The 27,820-nt window shown below is 46.4% G+C and overlaps 2 protein-coding genes across 2 annotated transcripts in view; both read right to left on the reverse strand.

Moving 5' to 3' along the window:
• Nucleotides 1-11,494, reverse strand: part of YPEL2 (yippee like 2) — a 30,278-nt gene extending 18,784 nt beyond the window's left edge. The window contains exons 1-2 of the mRNA XM_048966724.1: nt 11,392-11,494; nt 1,097-1,409 (exon numbers count right to left, since the gene is read on the reverse strand). Of these exons, the coding sequence (XP_048822681.1) occupies nt 1,097-1,213 (117 nt within the window). The 5' untranslated portion in view covers nt 1,214-1,409; nt 11,392-11,494. The remainder of the gene's footprint in view (nt 1-1,096; nt 1,410-11,391) is intronic.
• A 1,755-nt stretch (nt 11,495-13,249) lies between these two features.
• On the reverse strand, nt 13,250-27,598 carry GDPD1 (glycerophosphodiester phosphodiesterase domain containing 1). Its single transcript, XM_048966916.1, has 10 exons — nt 27,344-27,598; nt 23,893-23,935; nt 21,650-21,785; nt 21,134-21,179; nt 20,403-20,521; nt 19,748-19,837; nt 19,066-19,199; nt 17,957-18,016; nt 17,114-17,165; nt 13,250-16,639 (listed from the first exon to the last, which is right to left on the reverse strand). Exons 1-10 carry the CDS (start codon nt 27,477-27,479, stop codon nt 16,517-16,519), a joined length of 939 nt encoding a protein of 312 aa, XP_048822873.1. The 5' UTR covers nt 27,480-27,598; the 3' UTR covers nt 13,250-16,516.
• Between the last annotated feature and the right edge of the window lie 222 nt (nt 27,599-27,820).

Here is a 27,820-nt window from a genome sequence, read left to right on the forward strand (position 1 = left end):
CAAGGTGACACATTCTTATCTCTGCTGTGCAAACAGGAAGGGGGAAGCATGACACCCTTTCCACTAGGCAGAGCACCTCTGTGCCTTGTGATCCTGCCCTCTCTTAAGGCTGCTCCAGAAGCTAAACTCGTTGAAGCTGCACACATACACACAGCTCGAGTGCAATTTCCTCTCATCTCAGCTAATAAATCTTACAGTGCGTCTGCTTTTTTCTGAACACATATTTTATGAGCTGAATAAACTTTATGGAAGAGTTGATTGCCAAGGCAGCCAAAAGCTGGAAATCTGATGCTTGACCACAGCCAGGCACAGCAGGCTCCAAGAAAGTTTAGCAGCAGCTTTTGCACCTCAGCTTCTCTAACTGGCCTGTTTCCCCTTCAAAGACCCCTAACTTATTGGCTCTGAATGCTTTTCATTCAGCTTATCCTCAAGACTCTTTCCTTTGTGACTGAGAGATCATAAGAGAGAAAGCATCCTTCCAGCCTTACCAGCACAGAGCACAGCCCAGCGTCCATCCCTCGCATTTTCTCTACAGATTTTTTAGTTTAGAGGCTGTCAAAATGATGTGGATTTGAACAACAACTCAACAGTCTTCGTAAAGACATCTAACATTTCAGTAGAAGCATCAGCAAATCTTCCCTCAAGTAAGGGCTTTAGGGAAGTTGCTTGGAACAGATCAATGTTTAACAGAGAAAACACTTCCAGGCACTTCTACAGCTCTTGATCATGCAACAACCCTTTGGCAATGCTGACAAGCATGTACACAAACAAGTACTGGGAAGGCAACTTGCAGTCCTAGCCATCAGTTAATGCAGTTTTACAGCCAGAAATGAGAGGGAGAAGGCAATATCATGGGAAGAAACAGACCCCCCAGGAAGCACTCTAAGGGCCCCCATTTTGGAAACCCATCCCCTGCAGCTATTTTCCAAGCAACTTAAAAGAAAAACAGCAGCTTACATACAGATCCGATAGTCTCATAGCCCATTTTCTGAGCAGAAACTGCAGTGCTGTTGAAGGCCAGGCCTTCACCTGTACACAGACTGATCTGCAGCACGAGCAAACGCACCGCACCTGCAGGGTGAGGTCACGTACGTACCTTGGAAATGAGTTCATCGTGGTTAGCAAGATGAGCCCTGCAGTGAATGCAGCTGTAGGTCCTGTGGCACGAAGGCAGATATGCCTGGAAAGTCTTGGACCTTGTCATCTTCACCATTGGAGCCACCGAGCGCTGCGTGAACTCCGGGGTAGCCCAGGAGGCACTGCCGCAGGACGGGTCACACGGGAAACACCGGAAGACACAGGTAAAGGCCGTGGTTTGGCAGGGGATGGGTGTGGGGCAGGCTCCACACGCTGGTGACAGCTTCAGAGGAAGAGATTCAGGTCTTGGGAACGGAAGGCTTCACGAAGACCTACATTTAAAACATAGCAGAGATGGAACACTCAGCACAGGTGTCGCAACGAGCTACAGTGGTCTCCTGGCCAAGAGTCTGATGGCAAGCAGAGAGGAGTGAGCAGCCAGGGAGAGGTGAGCTGTCTGCAGGTCAGACTGACACGCATTCATGCCTGCTGGCTGCCTGCCCTCACATTTTCCCACTGCTGCTATCTACCATCTTCCTATCACTCAAGCTCTCACCATCTCTGTTCATTCTTCCAACACTTAATGGATTTGGAAAGAACTACAGGCATACAAAGATGCTAAAAAGCTCACTTTCATCAAGTCTCGTCTCCCAGACACCTCAGGGAACAGCACACACCCAGGCCCAGTGCTGCAGAAGCCCGGGGAGCAGCCAGACTCCAGCAGCTCCTGAGAAAGCCGGGCCTGGCGCAGTGCAATGCAGCACTCCGGGCTGCAGGAAGGCTGGGAGCTGAGCTTGGGCTTCCTCTGCCACCAACAAGTGCACGACTCACCAGACCAGTTCTGCCCTCCCATCTGCTCCAACTTCCACATGGGAAATAGAGGATTACTTCACTGTGCTCATCTTTGTAGTTTGCTGTGAGCTCTGAAGGCAGGAACTACTCCACCAACTGCACTCTTGCGTTTTTTTTTTTACCCTCAGAATATCTGACAGCAGCCAAAGTGAGGATCAGCCTCCAAGCCTACCCCTGATAACAGGGGACACAGCTACAAATCCTATTCAGGATGCAAACACCCATTTACTTCCAACATTACCCGATACAACCTGCTAGGCAGCTCAAGCCTGGGCTGTTTTGCTGGCAGAAATCACTTTTTCAGATCCTGCCTGCACAAACCTTACCAGGTAACAAATGCTTCTCTAAGGATGAAAGCAGCAGCAGAAGTGAAGCAGCTCCCCTCCCCGCCTGGTACATGGTGTGCATGCATGCTCCAGAAATTAACGATGGGCTCTGGCTGCTCCTGCCATGAGGATTTTCCCTTCCATACAATAAGTGATTGTGCTCACTTCCTGAGTCTGCACTTGGTGTATCAAATACTGCAACAATCCCCTCTTCTAAAATAAAACAAGAAAAAAACATCACCCAAACCTGACCTGCAATGGCAATTCCTGAAGGGAACAAAACAGAAAAGTAGAAAAGCTTAAAGCTGGTCTCTAAGCCAGTATGTCTAACTGACCTGAAGTGTATCTGATTATCTTCCAGGTTACAGTAAAGCCAGCTGAGGTCCCTGCAGGGCCAGAAGAGCTCCGTGGAGCTGCATGCTGAGCTGGCTGTGCTGCAGCTCACCAGGATGGGCAGCCACAGGCACAGCCCCAGTAAAGCACCAAGCTCAGGGTTCACAGCACAGTGCTGCTGGATGATTCTAAGCAAATGCATCTCTATTTACTGAAGGGGAAACTGTTCCATCAGTGTGATGGAAACCAAAATGTTTATTAAGGCACTGCAGGCAGGACCCAAGAGAATTGCAGCAGGAGGTGGTCCTGCAGAACTCCTGCCCACAGCCCACTTACTGAACAGCACATCAGACTGAAAGAGCAGTAAGAATCAGGCTGTGAATCCATTACTGCTGCCTGCTGGAAAGCTTCATGTGTGAGCACTGTCAAAAAAACAAAAAACCCACCTCAAAACTCATCACCTTGGTACCAAAGCATCATTTATGGAAAGCTGTGTCTCTTAACACTTCTGCTCCTAAATCTTCCTGTCACTGCTGAAAAGGAAGACTCAAGGCACCAAAGATGCATTAGTGCTTCTAAAGGCATTCCCCTCCACACCTACTGCAGGCTGGGCAGCCCTGCAGAGCCTGCCTTGTGTGCACAGCTTCCCAGCACAGTACTGCAAGCATTACAGTGGGGAGCTGCCACAGATATACATGGGCACCATTTAGCACAGCCCAATGCTCACCACAATATGGTCAATAGGAGGCAGGCACTGGTAAGCCAACTTGATACTTGGTTTGTTGGTTTAGGTTCCCCCCTCACCCCCTAAAAAAAAAAATATATATTTTTTTTTCCTGCTTTTCAGAAGGCAGTTCCTCCTCTACTCAAATGGGAAAAAGATTCTTATTCATCCTGCAAACTGCTGATAAAGCCCATCTATCACCATCATAATAGTCAGCACTTACATGGCACTTTTCATCCTTAAAGCTCTTTGCAAACACTAACTAATCAGATTAACCTTTTGCAATTAAAGTTACAGCCAGTGCTCTGGAAGGCCCATCCTGACACAGAAGGGCTCACTCCCCAGCTTGTCAGAAACAAAACCTGCTCCTGTTGAGGCAGAAAGGCTCTGTCAGGGGTGGAATTGAACAACCTGTACCCTGTTCGGCGCACAGCTGCATCTCTGGACCTCAGCAGATCAGAATGGGGACCGAAAGCAACCAGATTCCAAGGCAAAGTGGTGTCAGAAAGCAACACCTGACAGCAGACAGACCAGGTGAGGAACAAGCAACATTTCACCTGACTTCTGATTAAGCAAACAGACTGTTAAATCCCATGTCTACACTGACCTCATCAAATGGTGTGATCTCTCTCTCTTTCCTCCCTTTTCTACAAGATGAGCAGCTAAACACACCAGCCAGCAGCTCTACTACTTTCCCCCCAGGCTGCTGTGCCAAAACGTTTCTTTTCCCATCAGCTGCCCACCACTACAACAACTCAGCAATGCAGCACTGAAAAGCACTCCACAGGCACCTTACAAGCCAAATGGAGACACAAACAATGCCCAGCCAGAATAACATAAGAGGAATGCCTTGTTTTTGTTGTTTGCTGACCTAAGCATCAGTGCTCTGGAACAATGAGTAGAACAGGAAGAACTACAGCTACATGGCATCACAGAGAAACCAGAGTGTACACACACACACACATTACCTGCTGCACCTTTATGTGCAGAAAAAATATTTCATGAGAACTCATTCATTCGATCTCATAACACATTTAATGTCAGCAAAAACATGCGGCCTTTCAGAAGGAGACAAACTGAAGTGAGAAGGTATCTGTGCACAGATTGAGATGTACTGTGATTCTTGTTCTCAGTACTGTGCTGAGAAGGCAAAACAAATGGATCACTTCACCAAAGGCAGGAGATGTGGGAGGTAAGGCTCTGATGGGAAACCTGGCTGAGATGCTGAGTAAGGCTTTAAAAACAAAAAAACTAAACTTGAGATGAACTCCACAAATCACAGAAGCATTGCCTTAAAAAAAAAAAAAAAAAAAAAAAAAAAAAAAAAAAAAAAAGCTTTGGTGACTTCAATTATTGTGCCCAATATCATTAGAGAGATGAGAATCTGCATTCCACATAATCCAGTATTTCTTTTTTATAATTCAAGAGAAATTCCATTTTGGAATGTATGCAATTGAGTCAGTGGAACAGAAATTTGTACGCAGTTATTCACCTGCAAGAAGTCAGAAAACTGGCTGAGACAAAAGGAATGAATTCTAGGGAAAGGCTTATCTGCATCATCTACTGTGGCAAACAGAACCATTGGAGAGCAGTGTGCATGTCACAGCTGCCCTGCCTAGTCCTGCACAGGCAGATATCACCCCAAGAAGAAAAATCCCATGACGTTTTGCTATTCGGACAGCTTTCAGCTCAGCACTCAGCCTTCATCTGCCTAACAGCCACTTTTCACATTAAGCTGTTCAGTAATTCAGGAAACACAAAAAAGGAGAAAGGCGAAGCCTGTGCCAAATGCTGGCTACGTGAGGTTACTGTTGGTACAAGCCCATATGCCACAGCAGCAGAGAACAAAGGCTATTATACAGCCTCGTTTTGCATGAAACCCATGTGCAGTGCAGCCCAGAGGCAAGTGTTCCTGCTCACTCTGAAAGGACAAACAGCAGGTCTGTTGGGTTTGAGGGTTTGTATTACAGATTATTTGCTTTTTAAGACTTTAGCTGGTAAAATGCTTAGCAGAACACAGCAAATGTCACAGAAAGCTGCCTGGAGCAGTTCTGAAAAAGCCCATCTGTCTGGAAACCCAACCTTCCTTCTTTGGTGTCTCTTCTCATTAACATAGGAAGAACTAGAGATGTACTTATGCTGAGTGTAATTAGAGCATAGGGGGAATCAGACTGGGGAGTTCTTTGTTTCCACAAGGTCACCAACCTTAGCAGCCAACACTGCTCCAGGTTCTTAGCATGGTTTTAATAAAAGGCTTGTGGCAAGCACATGTACTTATCAGTGCTTTCTTCATGTGGAAGCTACCTGAACGATGCTTAATGCACTGCAGCTTGAGAGAGGCTGGTCTCTAACACACAGCACAGTAAGAGGGCAGGCTGGGTTCTCCCATTCCCTGCAGGATTAATATCAGAAGTGCAGAGAGAGCAGGCAGAGCTGGCAGTCTTTGCACTCAGATGATGCAGTTCTGTAGTGAGGATCCTGGGGCGGTCTGGGAGACTCACACCACAGCATAGGTCAGCAACAGCTTTGGAAAGTTGAAGCCAGATCTGAAGATAGCAAAGGATGATACATGTAGCCAAAAGCCCTGAAAGAAAGGGTGATCATCTTGAAATTAAGCATGGAACACGATAGGAAAAAAAACAATAAAAGATGCTTAAGTAAAATATGGGGGTATGTAACACTCCCCTACTTCTTCAGTATCTGAAATGCACCAATTTCAAATGCTTGGTAAGAAGTGCCAGCAGTACTGTCATGGTCAACAGAAGTCATTACTGATACATGAACTGTGTCTTCTCTTAATGCCCGTGTTCCTCCAGCTCATTCCCCAACCTCTGCAAGCCCACAGAGAAAGGAAAATAACAGTGAAACAATAGACTACATTTACCTTTACTCTGTTCAGGTTGGTGCACATAATTGCACGACAGAAACAGAATGGAGAAGGTTTCTCTCTTAGATCACCCTCAAAATGAAATATGCCTCATTCCCGTTATTCCTCTGGACACATCCCCATGAGCCACTCATCTCTGAGGGCCCTGGCTCCCTCATCCACAGCCTGGAGACAGTCCTCACCTCAGGAAGCACTCTGTGACGCTGAGAAAAAGCATCTGCAGAGGTGGATGGAAATACACCACGCTGACACCAAAAATACTGCAGACAGCCGGCACGTAACCACTAGAGGGCATCAAGAAGAGATGCAGAAAGCAGCAATCAGATGCTACCTGGCCATCACGAATCAGGACAGGCACACCAACCGTGCTGCACCTGCCGTGTTCCACACAGCTCGTCAGGAAAAGCATCAGTTACAGCTCTGCTATCCAGGCTAAAAACATCACCACAGTTGTATCGATCAAAGGAGCAAACAGCAAATCTTCACATCTCACTTAGGTTAATTTCCCCTCCTCCCCTCACCACAAAGTCTGTCTGGCATTGTTACTATGCAAACTAACACTTTGTCCACAAACCAAAGTAATTTATGGGAAAAAAAAGAAAAGATTTAAAAATTGCACTTTAAATAGCTGATTTACCTTTGGCTAGTTTGGAGATTCAATCAAATTAAACAGGAAAAAAAAAAAAGGTTTAAAAGAAGCCAACATCCACATCAGTGCATTTTCAGGAGCTCAAGTGCAATGGTGTCAGTACAGCAATTCCAGAGGATGGCTGCATTCTCAGCAGAAGCTTTCTTGCATTAACCTACAGCTCACGACTGACTGGAAACAAAAGGAACAGGTTAAAGTATCTCAGCAAGATGCTGTAGAGATGTGGCTGCAGACTAGCAGAGAACTTGCTGGATTTATTTACAGTGCTGGGACTGGACTCAGCCCATTCAGGCCCACCGAGCGTCAGAACTGCTAACTCATCTCTCCCTGCACAACAGGACAAAGCATCCTGTTCAAAACAATCCAATACACTACAGGCACCATAACGAAAAGCAAGGGAGAAAAATAAATCTGGGGAGAAGAAAAAAAAAAATCCAGAAAATGCTTCTCTCTACAATTTCATCAATTCAAAAAGATGCAGGACAGCACAGCCAGGACAGGCGTACAGGGTTGCCTTCAAAATTAGCTACTGTTTTTGGGCCTGCCTCTGAAACGACATGCACACGGACTGCAAGGCTCAGCCTCTGCCAGGAGAATGACTGACACTTCTGCCTGTATTCTCATCCCACTTGCCTGCGAGTTGCCTGGCAGCAGCATCTTTGCAATGCAGAAGAGCCTGCGCTGCTGAGGACAGGAGCACTGCAGGCATCAGAGCTGCGCGCTGCCCACCTGTGCCTGGCAGGTACCAGGCATGGCTGAGCTCCACCATCAGTCACAACAGATGCCAGCATCACTTTGCCAAGCTGGAGGAGGACACTAGATGCAGAAAAGCAGCACGGCAGCCTGGACAGATTTGGAACAAGCCAGCACTTACTTTTATTCCTACCAGCAAATCCCACTTGTGCCACAAATAAATAAAAACTGCACGCTGAACTCATTTAAAACACAAACGACTCCATTTCCTCCTTTACATTTCAAGAAAAGTCATGCCAGCATCCCACACTGAGGGATGGCAGTCCTTCCTCCAAACTGGCCAGGTACATCCAATGCAGCAGGGCAAGGGAGCAGCCGTGGCTCATGCACACAAGATGCAGCTCTCAATCCACAGCCATCTTCCTGCTGAAGAAAGCTGTGTGTTCAACACGGTGGTGGCACGTGGAGGATATTATGCTCTGCTCAAGTTATGCACATATAGCATCCTACAAAACAGAAGGCCCCATCACTTTGGGCCTGCACTGCCCAGAAGCGTGTGCTGTGGGAGAGTCCATGCCTTTTACTTTTTACCAGACCTCCTTTTCTAACTAATGCAAAGGATAACAACCCAAATTCTGACCAACCTCCTTCAGAAACACTTTCCTCTATGCAACAGCTACCACACTAACAAGGTACATGCTTTCCATGGCAGTTCAGTCATCATTCTTCTAGCTCACATTTCCATTGACAGCACAAAGTACCTACGCCAAGGGAGAAAACACAGGTGAAGATTTACAGCTCCATTCCTCAGGCACAACAGATACTTTATAACCAAACTGAGTTTAAATGGTCAAGTCAGCTGTTACCCTACCAGCTTGTGGTTTAATTCCTCCTGGATATCCTCACCAGCCTGCACAGTGCTGCCAAGGTATGCGAGCTGACTCGCCTCTCATAGCTCCATGCCTACAGACAAATGCTTCTGCAGGGAGTTCCTGGGATTCTCATTAATATTTTTCTCATAGTTAATTATTAACTCTTTTTTTGTGAGGCTGGACTATCTGTTTTTAATACCACACTGCTTGAGCCATCCTCTAGTAACATTTCATGAGTGAAATATAACTCTTGCGGAGTTCTGAGGCTGAGCTGTGCAATCTCTAGGTCACACCACACTACATTTTTCTCCTCATAATGAAGTTGCTGCCAATGTGAAACAGGAGAAGCAAGAGTGCAGTTCTGACACCACTCTGCCTCCCCCCTCAGAGGATCAAAAGCTCCTCTGAAGGGCAAACTCAAAGCATCCTCAGCTTTTCCAACTTTTAATAGCTTTAGCAAGATGCAGGGAGATCGGTTCTGCACGAGGGCAACCACAGTCAGGTGAAAAGTTATCTATTTCTGTGAGTCAGCAGGACATCCCACCTTCTAATGTGCTGGAACAGGCGTAAAGAAGCCACGTCCAGGCAGACATGTAAGCAGGCCCAAAGACAGGAAGGCATCATGCACAGGCTGCATTCCCACCACTGCCAGTGATTCACATCATCTGACACTGCCATTCATTAAAGCAAGAGTGAAGTGGGGATAATAGCTATTTACTAAAAACAGAGGAGCGCGATTAGCTTTAATTAGCACTGTCAAGTGACTGGAGATTGTCAGGTACAAGATGTGGGAGAGCTAAGTCTTATTAATTACGTTACTTCCTGCAGCCTTAAGTGGCTCGGCCAGTCCAGCCACGCTTCCGATGTGCCGTCCTGCCCTGGTGAAGGTGCTCAGACAGGTCTGGCACGACCAGAACAGGGGAGCAATCAGCTCACACGCTGCAGAGCCACTGCCTGGACAGCATTTTCTCCTCCCACCAGAGGCCAAACTACAGGGAGGCTTTGATTCTGTAAGAAGAGGTCCATCACACCACCAGCACATGTACTGATTTTCCAGATAAAGATGTGTTCTAAGGAAATGAAAAGTCCTCCAGTGTGAGTAGGCAGATCTCTTCTGTGGACCTGCCCTGGCTTCAGGAGAAGAAAACCCGTCCTTTGCCTTTTGTTACTGTCATTAGATCTAGAAGACAAGACCTCAGAATTAGCAAGCACAGAAAAGAGGGAACTAACTGAAGGACCTGCTTACAGAATAGAAGGGAAGTTGTAAGTCTGCAGTGGTTTCAAAGTGATAAATCCACTCTGCTTTGCAATTCTGCCTCACACCTCACTGATGAGCTTCAAAGCAGCTAAGAGAAACAACTCTCAATAACTCTCAATTTTTCCACTCAAAGCTCCACTTTGTGATCACTCATGAATTCCACTTTTCTGGCACTTCTCAGCTGACCTCTAATGAAGACTCACTTTAACTTCAAGCTCACAAAGCTTTGCCAGCTCAGCTCATGACCAGAGCACAATGAAGGCCTGTGTTTTATTGACTTTTCTTCAAGAGCCTTTAACACATGGCAAAAGGTAAGATCATGATGCAAGAACAACAAATAAATGTTTTTCACTCCTCCTCAATCCTCGTAAAGCTTGTATAGCACCACACTAGATCAAGGAGCTCCCACTTTCTAAAAAGCTACACCAGAGTGACCAGTTCCTTAATTAAATCCTCTCTCAGCAGCAGGTATTCATCCATGAGCCTTTGAGGGAATGTGGAATTACAGGTAGCAACGCTGCCTTCTGCAGGGCAGCCCTGACTCAACTGCCCATACCAAGCAGCAAGGAAATCACTTAGTCAAGATCTGTGGTCCAGAGAACACAAAGGAGATCAGTGACCAGTTTTTGCCAGCTGTTCCAACACTGGCAACATGAAAGAAAATAATTTAAAAAAAAAAAAAAAAAAAAAAAAAGAAGTGCTGGACATCATCACTATTCCCAACGTTACCTTCAAAGAACCAAGGGTTCACTTTTAAATATTTGAGGTTCTTTCTCCCCCCAGCAGGGGAAAAGAACATCCTCTTAATTCCCCATTCAAGCACTGCCAAGCAAGCAGCATTTAAAGGAAACCAGAGACATGGAGACCTCCACGACGAGGTCTTGAACAAAACAGATAGGGCTGCTCTGCAAGCATGAAGTCACCAAACACGTCCCATCCGGGCAGAATCCTCTCACGCACTGTAAGCACAGCTCTCAGCATCTGCTCCTTTCCAACCTCCTAACTCAGCAAAGGCCTCTCTGTGCTACCCAGCCTAAGCTTTAAGTAACTGTAAACGCATTAGCAGAAAATCCTTATTGGGAGCACAGCCCTGGGAAGGCACTGCGTGAGCCCAGGCACGGCTCAGAGCTTCCTCTCTCCGTGCGCTCACGCAGAGGTGGCAGAGCAGCAGATTGAGCCGTAGGGCAGAGGCCAAAATTCCTTTTTTCCTACATCGCTACGACCGCGTTTCAAACTGAAAAGAAATAAAACAATTATAAATAAAACACGGATTCTTCGGGATTCCAAATTCAACACCGCAACCTTCGGCTCCAGACCCGCGGCTCCTTTTGCCATCCCCGACTTCTCCGCCGTTTCTGGACCGAACCCAAAACTTCCCGTCGGAAGGCAGCAGACAAAGGAGCGGCCCTTCGCCCGCCCCCCCACAGCGAACCGGGGCCGGAACCCCTCCGAGCCCCCGCAGCCCTCAGCTCAGCACGGCGGGCCTCACCCCAGGCCCCGCAGTTCACCGGTGCGTTTCCCTGCCCGCCATCCCCACTTCCCCCGCTCCTCTCCATCTCCCCCCCCCTCAGAGGTACGCGCGGCGCTGAAGCAGCGATGCCGGGCGGAGCGGCGGCCCGCGCCGCGATAGAGGGACGGGAGGAAGCGGCTGTGGCGCAGCTCGGTCCCGCCGACCCCGCTCCCGGCCTCGGCTCTCGGCCCACCGCCCCACCGCACTCACTCGCCGCTGCGCGGCCGCCTCGAAACGCGTCCCCAGCGCAGACGGAGCGCGGCCGCAGACGCGCACCAGGCAGCCCCGCAGCGCCCTCCCCCTCCCACCGGCGTCCTCCCCTTATAAGAACGCCCGCCCACCCCGTCGGCCGCGAGTGGCGTCACCGCCGACCAATCGCCATTCGCTGGCACATAGCAACAACCCGTCGATTGGTTAGATACGGCCGCAGCCCATTTTTTCCTCACCAATCGGAGCGCGGGGCAGAGGGGCGCTCCCGCCCCCCCCCCTCCGTCTCCGCCACACACAGACAGACGCACGCAGCGCTCCCCCCGCCCCGCCGCCGTCGGGCTCGCGCAGGCAGCAGCTGGGCGGCGGGAGCCAATGGGAGCGGCGCTGGCCGTGCCGGCGTGCAGCGCGGAGGGGGAATAACAAACAGTGCCGCTTCCTCTTAAAGGCGCAGGCACACGGGCTCCTCCCAACAGCCCTGAGGCCTTTTAATACAGATCGGTGCCTGATCCTGGTTAACGTGATAAACCTGGAAAAGGGCAATTATTCAGGAGACCTCGCGCTGCCCCCTCTGAAAAGACGTGCCTTTAATTAATGTTGCTATTTGATGTACCACAGCAGCACTGAGATGGGAGAAAGCACCAAATCCCTCCGGTTAACTCATGACTTTTGGTGCTGCACAGTACTTAAATCGGTCGCCATAAGATCTGTTAACAGTCTTCTGTCAGCGCTCACAAATTCTGTTTGCAGCTGATGCCGCCGGACTTGCGAATCGAGATTCTTCAATCGAGAACGCCTCAGCTTCTTCAGTTATACAACGAAGCCACCGCAAACCTTTTCAGACAGCTCAAAACGACACCTTCAGGTACGGCAGATCAAAGAAAGACGCTTTCAACTGTCAGCAGCGAAAGGTTTTTCCCCACTCGCAGCACCAACGAACACACAGGCGCTGCTCCCCCTACGCCGCACCCTCCGTAACCAGCGCGGAGCCGCCAGCAGCTGCCCGGTCCCGGTGGGCTCCCGCGGGGCTGCAGCGCCTCCTGGCGGTCTCCAGCGGTACGACAGGGGCGGGTGGGAGCGCTGGGACACGAGGAGCAGCCCGCAGCCGCCGCGGAAGCCGCCTCCCGTCGGCCTGCCCAAATTCTTTCCTAGTTACTAACTGCTGTTGCTTACAAAAAGCCTGCTTCGCCTCTTAGCTAATACAGAACCTCGAGGCTCTACGCTTGACCTTAATACCCAGCACTAGATGTAAATCAATGGCAACCCAGCAGCAAAGCTGTAGCTGTACTTGGCGGAGCAGAGGAAATATTCATCAGCTTACCATGAGGAAAAGCACTTTGGCATCAGTGCTGTGCTTATAGCAGGCCATCACCTAAAGACACACAACCTGCACAGAAGTTTGCACTCACGATGCTATCCAGCAGCACCAACCACATTCAAAACACAGCTGGTTATTTGCCACCAGCTCACCAGCAGCTCTCTCACCTGTTAGAGGCTTTTAATACCCCATAATATGCTGATCACATTTTTTTTCCCTCCATTTATGATCAAGTTTATCTTCTACTGCTTCTGTCTTCAAATGAACTGTAGATAAATTGAGTAGGAACTGATTTCAGAGGTTTGTTTCCGAAGGCTCTGCACACAGAAGGCAGGCTTACCTCCTTTGCAGGCTTTCTTTAGCCACACAGATGCTGAGGTATGGGATGGGAAAGCCAATATAAGTGCCAAAAGTTTCCAAAGAGTTCAATGCATATAAGATAATTCATTTTCTGAGCATCCATCCAAAGGCCACCATTAAGAAATTTACTACATTCTAAGCACAGCTTCATAACAGAAATCACACAAAGAATTCATAAAGAAGTAGTATTTAGTTGTAGATCTTTTATGAGCAAAGATATCTGAATGTGTCACATTTCAAGAGCATCAACCTTTACTTACAAGAAAAGAAAAAAAAAATATATATCAATTCACAGATTTTCAGCTAGAGGTCCAAAACTGTTTCTGCAGATCAAAAGTGCATGGAATACATGCATCATCCTTCATACATCACGTATTTTGCAAAAGATTGAGAACACGGTACGTATTAAACAATACTTAGAGTTAAAATTACCCAAAGGGAAAAAAAAATCTCTCCTGGGAGACGGAGATTAACTGAACATCCTGCTGGGCGGCTGAGCAAGACCTCAACAAGTGGTTTTCTGTCCAAGTGGTTTTGAAATCAAGCGGCAGGTTATGGAACATTCAAACAAAGCAATTCAGAACAAACATCCTACAACTCCCTCAATTCCATGTTATTTTGTTACAGACAGTTACTGCGGCCTATTGTGCACTGGAGCTCAGAGCCATGCTTTCTTCCACACAACACTGTCTGCCTCAAGAGACCAAACTTTAGCTCCTTTACTGTGGTCCAAACGAGTGACTGAAGGAATTCAGCAGTTTTTTCAGCACTCCTTTCCATAAATCTTACTTAAACTTCAGGTATCAAGTAGCAGATTTATCAAAGAGAGCTCACGTATGAACAGCACAGTCAAAAGCTACAGCAGACGTAGGAAGAGCAGTGGTTGAAAAATGTGTTGAGCATCTTTGAAGGCACAAGTTCCCAACACCGCAGCTGCAGCAAAACAGGTAGCATATAATGTAAAAATAAAGTCCATTTTAATAGCAGTGTTTTGTCAGTCAGTGTGGAACAAAGCAAGATAGTTTGCTTATGCAGCAATGGGGAAAGCTTAAGAGAAAAAATGAAGTCATCATTGTGTCCCATGAGAGATCGAGTCCAGAAAACAAAAGTGGTGTTTTAAAACTCAGCTATTCCTAGCCTAAGAGAAGTCCTAACTTGTGCTATTCAGTAGCATCTGATAAAACCAGAGTTGTACTTGTATCTCAGTGGAGATGTGCATGTTGGAAATTGGACAGCAATAAAACTGAGTAGAAAAAAAGTATATACTGCACAAAAATGTAGGATCTGGAGCTATAATTGAATAGTAGACCAAATTTGAACAGAGAGGGTAGAAGGTTTTTCTTTTCCTATTGAGACCCATATGGAGCCTATTCTGAAACTATTCTGTGAATATTAGAAAACAGGAAGAAATATTGCTAGACTGATTATTAGCAGTTACCTGACCAGCATAACTGGTCTGAAGTGGAAACAAGAAGCACAGCACATGATAAATCATGTAATCCTTATTCCTATGAGCAGGTAGGAAGTTACATTTTCCTCTCAGCCATTCAGTATACAACAAGCCTGATTAAATTAAAAGGAAATCGAATCTACAGCCATCTTAAGTAGGCAGACATTGAGAAGGACACCATTAACTCACTTGCCACCACTGTCACACGTTCAATTAAAGTGTAAATGCAGTAATGCCTTCTATTTCATCCGTAAGAACTCCTTGGAAAGGAACTTCCATGAAGTGGACATTGCACAACACAGATGAATATCATCCATTCAGATGGACGTGACATTCTACCACGGATGGGCATAATGAAATAGCAAAGATGCTCCATGATTACAGGTATGGCACAGCAGCCTTGCAGTGAAACAAGAGCCCTTCCAAGTCTGAGATGGGAAGGGAAAAAATTCATTGCTTTACAAACTTTTAGAATAATGAGTATATCTTGCAGTGAATCTCTCTCTTGTTCTGGCTACTGTGTTCATTATTAAGTGACATCATTTTCACATGAAGGTCCATAAGGAATTAGATACTATCATCACAACACAACAGCTGTGTTCCAGCAGTGCCACCTGATGACTGGGCTCTATACATGTCATCGTGAATAACTGAGCTAAAAGAGTCAAATTCTTTCTGAAGAACCCTAACATGACGATGCCAAAACACAGGGCATCACAGGCTCAAATGTGTCTGGCACTCAGAGCATCTGTTCAGAGGGGCAGAACAGCACTCAGCTTCTAAAAATACATTCCTGTCCTTCCCCATTCCATGACACCTGGGGATTCCTGGCTTCTGCTGGTAAAATTACTTCTGAGTCCATGCCTATAGACTTCATCAATATTGAACGTGGAGAAAAAGACTAAAACTTACAGGCATCCTAGACTGATAGCTGCTCCTTTTACAGGCATATATATATATGTATATATATATCTGCTTTGGGTGAATTCATTTAAAACAAACCTTTTACGTTGTTTCTAAAACTCCTGACCAAATTTAAAATCTTCTTTGGTCCCTCATCCAAAAAACAGCTTCCCGTTAAACAAGCCAAGAGGTGTCAGAACTATGAAAGTGCAAAAGACTCCTAAAAACATCGGTTTCCTTTGTGAAAAGAGTATTTCAAAGGAAGTGTAGTCTACACCAAGTGCAATCTTCCTCTCTGGGCAGCTCACTGCTGCCAGGCCATGGCAGCCTGACAGGCAGCTCAGAACCAGGGGCAAACCCAGATCCTTGCAGAAGAACTAAGCAAACTCAGCAGCAAGCTTAAATGCTGTGTCTGGACATTGGCCAGCGAGTCACTGTGTTACCATCACATCAAAAAGAAGTCTAAATACAGCTGAAACTGAAGCTCAGCATTCTTATCAGTAATAATAATTGAGGAAACCTGCACTGACCAAATTGGTTAATTTTGGTTTGGAAAAAAAAAAAAGAAAGAAAAAAGTGACTGCTTTTACTACACTTCACAGGCTGAACTGTCCGGCTGTCCACAGATTCTGCTCTCTATTTCTCCTGTGCATTTGTTTCTCTTTCTCACCCTTCAAGTTATTCAGAAAGTAAAAGCAGCACAAGCAATACATACACAAAGGGCACACTTCCAGAAGCCCTTTAGTTTCTGCACACTAAAATATAATTGGAGTAACTGACGTGTCTTGACATCTGCTTAGGAACACTTGTGCCTGATAAAACAACACTTCTATCTACAGGTATCCTATCCAGCAACTTTCTTCTTAGTCACGACTATTAGTGAAGTGCACCTTTGCTACATGATCTATTTACAAACGTAAACTATGTAATTAAAGTCTTAAAATAAATAGACAGCCTTTCCATTAGGTTGCAACCTGACAAGGTCAGGAATCACCTTCCCAACAATGTGATTTGTGTACGTTGCTCAACTCTTTTTTTTTTTTGATTAAATTTCTTGGCTCCATCTGTTCTGCAAAGTCTTCCTTGTTTGCCTGTATTTACACGGGATAGTTGTGTAAAAACTCCTTGAGCTTTGTTGGATAGTCTGTCATGACTCCGGTTGCTCCCAGATCAAAAGCTCTCTTGTATTCTTGTTCTTCGTTCAGTACCCAAATATATACCTGCAATACAGAAAGACCCATTATTACAGGAAATACTCAAATAAAGAGTAGTGACTGCTGACCTAGATTGTTTCATGTGTGACAGCAATGATGCCACATGTATTAAAACCATTACGCTGCGATGCCAAAGCATGTATCCTTCCTCAAAGGCAAACAGTGTGTGGGAAGACATTTTCTGGCTGAATTCAACTCCAGTGTTACCCAAATCTTCAGGCATCTCCAAAAGTCAAGAAAAGCCCCAATCAGGAAAGCAGCTTTGCACATTTTGTAGCTTAACTTTGTCCACCCCCAACCTTCCCCCAATCCAAGTAATGGAGATTTGCTCCAGGTTATGTAGCTCTACAAAGGATTTGAACTGAAATAATCCTCACAGAAAGGGACAGAGAACATGAACCCATCTTAAGGCCATGTCTGTCTTGTTCAGATTCAGATTCAGATCTAAAGCAGATTTCCTCCAGCTTTGCCACACTGTACCTGAATGCCCCGAGCAGTGAGGTGATCAAAAAGTGCTTTCCTCATTAGCAATCTGCAGAAAAGAGAAAGATATTTGTTCATGAACATAGATGGGATTTTTAACATCAATTGATGCTCTGCAATACAATTACCATATAGCAATTAGATTCAATGGTTTCCACAAGAAAGTGATTACTACAGAAAGCTTGAACAACTCAAGTCCACCTAACATTTCCAGTCTGAATTAATAATGGGTATTTGTATCAGTGTTCTGAAGATCAAATCCCTGTTTCCTGTACAGACACCTCTGTATCATGACCAATATTTTGCCTTCAGATGAGATTTCTGCTCTTCACATCAGATGAGAGAACTCTCCTGATGTGCCACTTAATGAAGCAAATGGATGGCAAACCCAGAAGCAGCACAGACTCTCACTGCATCTTGTGAAATCGTCCAAATAGCCTTAAAATGCAAGACACTCAGTGTGAGCCAAACAGCATCTCCTCTGACAACATCAGTAAGCAGTCACAACCTTGTGAAACACAACAGAGCTGTGCTGTGCATCTGCCTGCATGGCAAGCAACCGAACACACACTCAAGTATTTTAAGTCACACTGGAATGCTCTGCACTGTTACTGTATCTCAGGGTGTTTCTGTGTGTGTGTGCATGAAAAAATAAGTATACAGGAACATAAAGGAAAGATCTGAATATGATTTATGTTGCACTGAAAAAATGCTAGAGGAATCTGCAAGAAATGACAGCTCAAGAAATACCTGTCGCCATCATTTGCTCTTCACTGCTTAAGCCAACTGTCAATACTGAGACTAAATATGATTAAACATTTAATCAGGTTAAAATCTTACGTGTCAGCTAGCCAGATAATAAATTTCTGGCTTCTTGACATCTTTTCTGGTTCTTTCAGTCTGTTGAGGAAGAGAATAAAAAATTAGCAGGGCAGTGATTAAAGAATTGAGATGTTTCTGCAAAAGAAACGTGAAGAATTAGTCCTGCAGTTTCTCAGAGCAGTAATTTCCCTTTCATTTCAAGACAGTGACTTGGAATTGGGTTACAGAAGAGAAATGTGCCACGCTTAAGAGGAGCAGCAGAGATGGGTGTTACATTTTCAGTATAGCATGAGAAAAAAAGTGCATGGGAAATCTCAGATCTACCCTGGTACCGACTTCCCCCTGGCCTTAAACTAATTTGTTCTGTTCCCGTATCTAAGAAAGAAGAAAAGTGCAGTTATTTGTCCAGCATTGCAACATACTGCTGTCTGGATGGCACCAGCACCAGCAGCCTGAAGGTGGCATTTGCAGGACATGCTACCAAACACTGATATGCACAAGGATGCCACACTAGCAATAGTTTAACTCAGAGCTGGCTAGAGACATGTTAAACATAGAGGACCATAAAATTTGCATAACTTTCACTTATGAATACCCAAAAGCAGCTGACCTAACAAGAAATAAATACTATTTGTTATCATCTGGGATAGAACTATAAAGATGCTGAGCATATTCTTTACAATCACCCTTTGCACCTGATGGACAGAAATGAATGGACTGACTTCTACCTCTGCAGGACAAGCATCACTACAAAACTTTTGATACGATATGGTCAAACCACCAGAACACTGACAACTATGGAGTCATCACTTCGGTCATCGATTCAGATAGGTCTCAGTGCCCCTTTACTTGATCAGGAAATGAAAATTTCAGCAACTGGGAGCCTCCTATCTCTCCAGTCTGAAGTAAAAGCACTCCTTGCAACAGAGCTTCACTGTAAGTTGTGGCGCAGCTCCTTCAGAATGTACCACATCTCTGTCTGCCCACCTGCTTGTGCAGCGTGTTTCCCTCGGAAATGTTCCACCTCACTCTTTGTTCATGGCTCAATTTACTGCTCAAGCTGCCATGATCATCCACTTGTTTTACAGTTATTCTAGTGTGGCGCCCACCAACCAGCTCCAACTCACTTGAGGATGATGGAAGGCATGGGGATTTCCAAGAATTCCTCCTTGAAAGGAATGAATGGCAGCAGACCAGTGTAGAAGAGTCCCAGAAGCAGAAGGACACGTTGCAAACAGAAGATGATGGGAATGTCAGCATTCTGCAGGAACCAGGAATGAACAATTATACCTCATCGTGGTCAACATAACCATATCAGCTTCCCTTTGGACTAGGCATAATTTAATTTACTTCTAAACTGTATAATTTCTTAGCACAAAAAGGAATAGCAGTTTCAGCTGTAAAACAGCTTTATGCCAATATAAGTTAGTGGCAACTAATATCAAAACCCATTACTTTAATAAAAAGAAACATGCAATAAGCAGTCTTTATAAGAATTGCTTTTGCACCAGATGAATGATGCACAATCCTGGCAACAGGAGGTCCTGGCATAAAAAACATAAGATTCTACATATTACAGAACAATTAAGCTTTGTTCCCTAAGTGTTGTACTGCAGAATACATGGGTGCTAGCTAAGCGTGATTTGTTCTAACAGTTCTTATTGTGCTTACAACACTAATGCAAAATTTGAGATCATTACTAAAAGGCTGGCATGGCTCCATCAGTCTTGATTTGCGGGGTGCTTTCTGTACATGTCATCACACAGCAACAGGAGGGCAAGAACAAAGCTCAGCTGGATCCATTCTTACCTCCTTAAGACACTTGGATACCACCTCGTAATTGACATTCCCCCATACTGTCAAATGCTCTCGTTTATACTGACTCACCAGCTCTGAGACCTGCAACATAGAATCCAAAAAGCAGAAATCTAACATGCTTTCATTGACTGTTACACGCAGAATAATTTAATTGCTACTTTTTTACTACATCAGTCACCACAGGAAAGACAGATCTCCTACATCCTCTCCCATTTTAAGATAATTACACTACGTTTACACTCAGGACAAAGAGAGAAGGATGTCAAGGGAGGCAGGGCCAAAGGCCCTACTGTTGGCCAGATAGATGACACCAGGGGCTCTTCCCTTGTCTGCTGACATGGTTAGATCTTGCACTAGATCTCTATGTTCCACATTATTCCATATGCGGTCCAAGATCACAGAATCACACAGAATCACAGAATTGTAGGGGTTGGAAGGGACCTCCAGAGATCATCGAGTCCAACCCCCCTGCCAAAGCAGGTTCCCTACAGTAGGTCGCACAGGTAGGCGTCCAGGCAAGATCTAACGTGAAGGGTGCCAGCAGTCTGAAATCCATGTTCTAGGAAGACTTCAACTCCAAGAATCTCTTTTCTTTTGGAACTCCAACGTCCTCACACGAGGTTCAGCCTCACATCTTTACACGCACCTTCCTGATCAACACGTTGTTGTTCACTTTGATGTCAATGTTGACAGGAGTTTGTGGAAATGCCTCAAACACCTCCTTCAGGAGAGGGATGCGGTTATCTTTTCCCTCAGAGTGACTTTCTGGGGAAACAAGAGAATTGTCGCCACTGTGGCCGTTTATAACATACTGCAGGCAAAAGCTGAGATGTCAGAGCATTTCTTATCTTAGCAGTAAAAACAGTGCACAGAAATAAGCACGTTTTCCAAATTCAATCAGCCATCCAACGAAACAACACCACCACCTTCACTCATAGTTGTAAATAATTATGAAAAGCTCATTCCTGTAATGAAAACGCACTGAGATATTTTGATGTCTAGGTCCAAACAGCACAAGATTTAGTCATTATTTTTGCAACAGCAGGAGTCCAGGCATCATTAAAACCAAGAATGAGCCAGCATGGGCTCAGCTGCCACATAGCAAATCTTTCCTTCTAGGAAAATGCACCACAGAGCACTCCCTAAGCAGAGGGGACAGATGGCAAAATCCCCAAATTTTAATGTCTGAAACTGCTTGTGGATCATATGTGTGAGTCACCACACATCACCAAAACGATTGTATCTGCTTGACACTTCTCCAGATCCCGATGGAAGCAAACACACACTTCTCCACTCCCTTTGCCAAAATAAGACATTGCCAGATGGAAAATGAGTTACCAAAACCGCAAACCCAAACAGCAAAAGACAAAAGCTCACCTTTCTGAAACGAGACATCCAACTTGCAGAGATATGGTGGAAGTTCCTTAAAGGGAAAAAAAAAAACAAACCACCAGTAACTTAAATGCAGGGATACAATCATGACTCCTCTTGAAAAACACATAGATATTCATAAGCCAGGTAAGCTACCTTTAAAGACAAAATTAATCAATTCTCTTTCTTGCCTAGAAAGCAATTGTGCATTCTGTTCATTCATTCTGGAACTATGTGGCACTCTTGGAGCTCTGCTACCTGCTGCTGAATGAGGCAAAGTGTGTCCAGACACCCCCTGAAAACAGAATTCCACTTATATTGGATGGAAAGGCAGTCCAGCAGAGCAGTGCGGTGCGATTCCTCTTCCAATTTGCCCATCAAGTAGCTGGTTATAGGATACCTTGTTAGCTAAGCTTTCCCTCCTTAGGCTCTGCATGCACACACAGCCCTCCTGCCCACCCCAACCATTCTACAAACACACTCCTAAGCACCACTGAGCACTAAGATTTTGCTCCAACTTACAGAGTACTTGAGGTCAGATATGTTGACATCGACTCCTGTCGATCTCTTCAGATTCTCATCATGGGACACAACCACTTGCTCATCTTTGGTCAGGTGACAGTCCAGCTCCAGCATGTCTGTTCCTATGTTAACAGCACTGGAAGCAAAAAAAGTCTGCCTTGAAGCACACATGTACTTTGTACAGGTCCAGGCCCAACACACGTGCGTTATTCAGCTGAAGTAATCTCAGGGAAGGCACTTTGTCTGCTTTATGATGTAACAAATCCTCACAGCTGTACTGCCAAGCAAGGAACAAATAACTCTATTGCAGCAGAAAGCTGATGCAAGAATAAACAAAGCACTGTGAATCAGAGCTGGGATTTGGACTGGGAGCCCTGGCACTGCAACCTACCACTCAACATATAGCAATATCACAGTTTAATGGATCATTGGCTCTACAGCTCTGTACCAATGTGAGATCTGTATCACCACAGAGCATGCTCCAGATTCAGCAAAATGTGTCCTGAGTTCAGGTTGAAAAGCAGAACGCATTTGCAAACGAGGATGGCAGAGTTCTTTGCTCACTGAAGTTCAACTGTTTTCAAGCCATGGCACATAGCAAGGCCTAATAAAGCACAATGTATAGATTTTATAAATGCTGAGCTGACCAGGAGCTTTCATTGCTGTGCACACTGTTTAAAACTCTCTCTCTCTAAAGTAAGCCTGATCATAAAAGAAATGGAAATGAAGCAGGATAAAAATATCTGGAGAGTTTACTTAGCAGCTTCCTGTCAGGACAACACTAACCTACACTGCAATGAGGACAGCTGTGTCTGTGAATGAACTGCTGGGTTCTCTTTTGTGCCAGAGCCCCAGGTACTTTAACACAGTGCAAATGTCTTCTTTAGCTTAACAATAATTATTCTAAAATCTCAAACCACCACAGAAGCATTCACAGCATACGATGGTAAGAGCCCAATGAGTCCACAAGGATGTTTTTAACCACTTTGGCACAAAGAACTAATTGCTCTCCAGAACGCAGTGATGCTATCTGCAATTGGCAGCTGTGATCAGTGTAAAACTGATCTGGACCTGAGTGCATGTGTTATTCTATGACAGTAAGGTAATTAAAGTGGTCAGAACAGAAGCAGTGTTATCACACAGCACGACGCGAGTCCCAGGACAGTCCTTAACAGAGTTTAGCTCTGAGAATTAAATACAAGCTGAGGCATAACTTTTCTTTTTAAGACCTCTGTCCATATTAAACCAGTGTGATGCTACATCACAATTAAGACACGGTTGAAAAAGGAGCACTTTCTGGAAAGCATCGTAGCGGAGTTGGAGAGAGGCAGGCCAGCAGGAACCAAACACACAGCTCTGCTCAGCTTCCATGGAGATAGAAAAGACTGCAGCACTTTCAATGGCACTGTTTGGATGGGGAAGCTGGCACAGCTCCGCCTGCAAGGCACTGTGCAGACTGCTGAGCCCACTCTGTGCAGTTAAACCCAAACAGCAGCCCCAAAGGAACAAAGAGGAGCCCACATAATTTGGTTGCTGCTCTTTGGCAGCTGTGGTTTGAGATGTGCTGCTTTTCCAAGGGCTTTTGAGAACGCTGTTTGAATGCATTGCTTCTTAAATGCTTGGAGGCTTAAAGGGCTTTCCAGTACCAACTCGATTGCAAACCCGTAGATAAGAGGCTTTCACACATTGTGCAAATGAATTATGTGTGTGTGGAGAAAACAGAACTCAAACCTTCCTAACAGCTTTACAGATGGTATATTAAGTTCATTAACATTAAGACTTCAGTCCTAGTGGGAGATGAATTCTTAAACTTCTGTACAGAGGAGGAAACTGAACGCCATTAAACCACAGAGTATGGAGAGCAGTGCATCCAGCAGCCAAAATTCAGATGGCCTGAAGGGCAGCAGCACGTGGGTATCTGAATTTGAAACACCTTCTGAGAAGGTAAAAAAGCATCTGGTGCTACTTACAAAAACAGCTTCAAAATGACAACCCAACAGATGTAATCTCCATCACACGTAGAAGCACCACTGTTTAATTTGCTGGAAGATGAGGAAATGAGACCCCAGATTTCCTCATGTGAAATTAGAGCCACGTTAAGCAACCCATGCAAGTCATGCACAGGAGATGACTTCAGTGCTGTAACCCAAACTGGTGGAAGTCAGGTCATTAGTGATTACTTCACTCATTAAAGACAATGAGGACACCACAGATACAGACATACAGGTTCTATTTGTACTCACTGGTGAAAGGCTGCCATTGTGTTTTCCAGGTTCTCCCCAGCACCTATAAAAATAACAAGAACAGGCACTGAAACCCTTTCCTTCACCTCAGTAGAGGAAAGAAATACAAAGGTTTTAGATTAGAAGCACATTTTGAGGAATTAGGATGAAGACATTAGGAGGAATTAGGATGAAGAGATGGAGGGGGGAGGGAAAAGCCAAGGCTGTCACCTTGGATCTGCATACTTTGAATACACAAATGAGAGCATTTATTTTAGCAAATGTGACAACTCTTCTGTCAGTGCTCCTGAAACAGCACCAACCTGTCAGCAAGGGGCAACGCTGCTGGCAGAGAGCGGTCTCACACACGGGGAATGAAGCACATTAACTCCAGTGGAGAAAAGAAAGGAGAAGCCAATTCATTGCTTCCTCTGGCAGAAATAAACCTTGCAACTCGTCATTCTTTACATAAAAACCTTTGAAGCATCAGCACGGTGAGGGCTGTGCTTTCACCCTGCCTCAGAAAGGTGCTACGTATGGAGCAGCAGAACTGCAGGAAGCTACAGGGAACAAGGAAGGATATTGATGCAAATCCTAACTACTCTGCAGCGAGGAAGGACAGGCCCTGTAAACAGGAATTATAGGAGCTGCAGCAAGGCCCTGCCCGTTAACGAGGCTTTGTCAATACACACTTATCTAAATCTGTGTTTAGCCAGTAAAGCAATGAAATTCTACGTGCATCCAATCAGCAATTTACAGCTGTGTTCCTTGAGTTACCTGTGCTGGTAAGCTTACAGAGAGGCTTAACTGGCAGAATCCAAATGACCAAACCTCTGTGGTTTAACATATGGTAAATCCACTGCAGCTTCTGCAGTTTGGCATTCGGTGATGTTTTATGAAGTTTGGCTTTAGCATTAGCAAGAGGTTAAGTGGTAGAAATGACACAGGGATAAAGGAGAGCATGAGAACCCCATCAGACACCTCTGATAAGTGCCTAACAGATGGGAAAGCCCCGCATAGCACACAGATTATTAGTTATAAATTAACTACAATTAAAAAGTTTTAGATAACTTATCAACCGTGACAATACAGCCCTATATCCTGAGCTGGGAGAGAGGGAAAGAAAACCACAGCCAGAACATTATCCCAACATTTATGGGCAGAAACGTACAAAAAGAAGAATTGTGATGACTCCTTTCACAAATTATGCGTTGGGCAGGGAGGAGTGGGGAGTCAAACCAGCTGGAAGCAAAAAGCCTGACTTGTGTTATGGGGAAGTGAGGAAAAGCACTCAGAGATCAGCTGAAATGGGAGCTGTACGTCAGCAATATGGCTTCTGTAAACCACTCTCAGAAAAGGGAACTACAGCAAGCAAGCTTTCGTGTCCCACAAGCAATGACCCTTACTAAATTTGGTTTCTTCAATACAAGTGAGACATGGATCCACCAGAGAAGAGCTATGAAAGTTAAGCAGTGAGAGATCCTTGGTTGAAAGCACTGGGATTATTGCCTGGGGGACAGAAGCTCAGGGGAGATCTTATCCCCAGGTACAAACACCCAACGGGACGGAGGCTGAGCCAGCCCTGCCATGGGGCACCACTGAGATGCGATGAAGCAATGGGAACAGACTGAAACCCTGGCATTCACTTTAAACACAAGGAAAAAAACAACCTCTTTTTGGAAGAGTGATCAAACACAGGTTGCCCAGAGAGGCTACAGAGTCTCCATCCTTGGATGTATTCATCACTAGGCAGGGCCCTGACCAACCTGCTGAGGGTGGCCTTGCTCTGAGCACAGGGTTGGACACAGAGACCTCCAGAAGGTCCAACCCACGACTGCTAGATGAAAATATGTACCTGCTGAGTGGGAAATCACTGAGACACGTTCCAACTCCAACCACTCTGCCATTTCATGACATCTCCCACAGACTGATATACATCTGAGAACACCACCTTGGTCAAACAACAGCTCTGCCATTAGGTCTGTGCAGACAGAGGACTCCAGCACAGAGAATCAGGATCTCATTATTGACCCTGGCAACGAGCAATTTCAAAACTACGCCAAAAGCAAAGAAATAACTCAGGGATGCATCCAAGAGGAGCTATGAACTGAGATAACAAAGCTCCTGTATGAAAGAGGTCTCTGTTGAGGAACCATAAACTTAGATAAGAGAGTCCTGCATGAAGAAAGAAGCCAAACCAAAGCATGCAAAGCCTCACCTCAGGGAGGAAAAAGTCAAACAAGCGTTACCTTGAGCTCTGCAGTCAATTGGAGCAATGCAATAAAGAAACCTGACACTGCACGTAAGGCCACAGCACGAGGAGCAGCAGAGTCCCACAGGAATCCATCCTGAGGTAAACACTGCAGGGTATGAAATGTAAGCAATCCTCAGCCCCGTGGCGGGCGATGAGCAATGCTGCCCCGACGCCACTCAGGCTTTATTTCCACCGAGGTGCACTTGTGCTGCTCACACAGACACAGGGCAGCTCCGAGAGCCAGACTTTGTCTCCAAGCACCCGACAAATAATGTTTCCTTTAGGGAAAGCCTTCCTGCCCTTCTGGTGGCACTCAGTGCTCCCTCGGAGGCTCAGGGCTGCGTCTGAGCTGAGGCTGCAGCGTAGAGGCGTGAACAAAAGCAGATTAAGGAGGTCACACCGAGTGCCTGCAAAGTCACCCGCAAGTTTGCAATGGCTTCTCAATTAATGAATGGGTGGTAATCAAAATGATCTGCTCAGCAGGAAACAAGCAGCAGACACGTGCCGAGTGAGGCGTGCTTTGTGCTATGTTTAAGGTGATGAGTTATAAGAAGCTCAGCATGTCCCATAAAGCAAAGGAAACAAATCCAAGCAGGAAAAGCTTTCAGAGCTCAGCTCCGTGTCGTGTGATTTAATAACTCACAGAAAAGGAGAGGCGATGGAACCGCACTCAAAGCCCACACAAAGCACATCCAAAGCACTCAGCCTACGGCACCTCGCACCGAATATAGGGCAAAAAAACCAAGGAGACAACGGGTGGCGTTTCTACCAACGGAGCACGGCTCGGCGCTGACCCCCATCAGCACAGGACGAAACCTTCTCTGTAGTTCCCCCTTTGCAGAAGATAGAGGGAAAAAAAAACCAACCCCCAACCCCAAACTTTTGGGGTCTTTTAGAGGAGCGCTTTTAGCACCGCGCTCATCTTCACTGCGGAGCGGCGCTGAGGGCCGCGGAGGACGGAGCGATCCGCGCTGCCGGAGCGGGGATCGTCAGCGCAGCGCCCGGAGGGGGGAAAGCATCGCACGGAGCTGATCGCGGCTGACGCCGGGAGATTAATTCGGCTCTGAAATGAAGCGGCGGTCAGCAGGTGGCACCTAAAATTAGGCGGGGGGAGGAAGGCTGGGCGCGCAGCGGGCACGGCTCGGCCGAGATCCGCACTGCCGGAGGGGCAGCGCCGAGCAATGAGGGACCCCCATCACCGCCCCCCACCCCACTCACCGCCGCGGTGCGAGATGTGCCGGCAGCGGAAGCGCTGCCGCTTGGGCCGGTGGAGCAGCCCGGGGCATTTGAGGAGCAGCGCCGAGGTGAGGACGTATCCTCCCAGCGTAGACAGCACGTAGAGCGTCGCCGACATCCTGCGCTCCTCCGGCCGCCCCGAGCGCGCACTCCGCCCGGCCGAGCCCGCCCCACCCCCGGCCCTGCCCTGCCCGGCTCCCCGCGGGGCGGCGGCGTTGCGGGATCCGCTACCACTGCGGCCGCGCAGCCGCACCGCTCCCTCCGCCTCCGGGCCGCGGGGAGGCGGCAGTGCGCATGCGCGGAGACCTGCGCTGGGTTTTGCGCGGCTCCGCGGTCGGCTCCCGGAGCGCGCTGCGAAACGTGCGTTGCAAAGCGGGCAGTGAAACAATGCGCGCCTAATTGGAGACCGAGAGCGGGGAAATGGCGTAAGGTCCCGCCGCTCCATCTCAGTCCAGCAGA

The sequence above is a fragment of the Lagopus muta genome, chromosome 20, assembly GCF_023343835.1.
Source record: "Lagopus muta isolate bLagMut1 chromosome 20, bLagMut1 primary, whole genome shotgun sequence".
In the NCBI taxonomy this organism is placed as follows: domain Eukaryota; kingdom Metazoa; phylum Chordata; class Aves; order Galliformes; family Phasianidae; genus Lagopus; species Lagopus muta.

Bases quoted from the DNA above. Each gene is read 5' to 3' on its own strand.
- GDPD1 (XM_048966916.1), bottom strand. From the start codon at position 27,479: ATGTCGGCGACGCTCTACGTGCTGTCTACGCTGGGAGGATACGTCCTC. The intron at 21,180-21,649 runs GTAAGTTGGAGC...TTTCCCTTTAAG, and splicing joins TATCTGACCTCAAGTACTCT to GAACTTCCACCATATCTCTG. The intron at 16,640-17,113 runs GTACAGTGTGGC...TCTGTATTGCAG, and splicing joins TCACTGCTCGGGGCATTCAG to GTATATATTTGGGTACTGAA.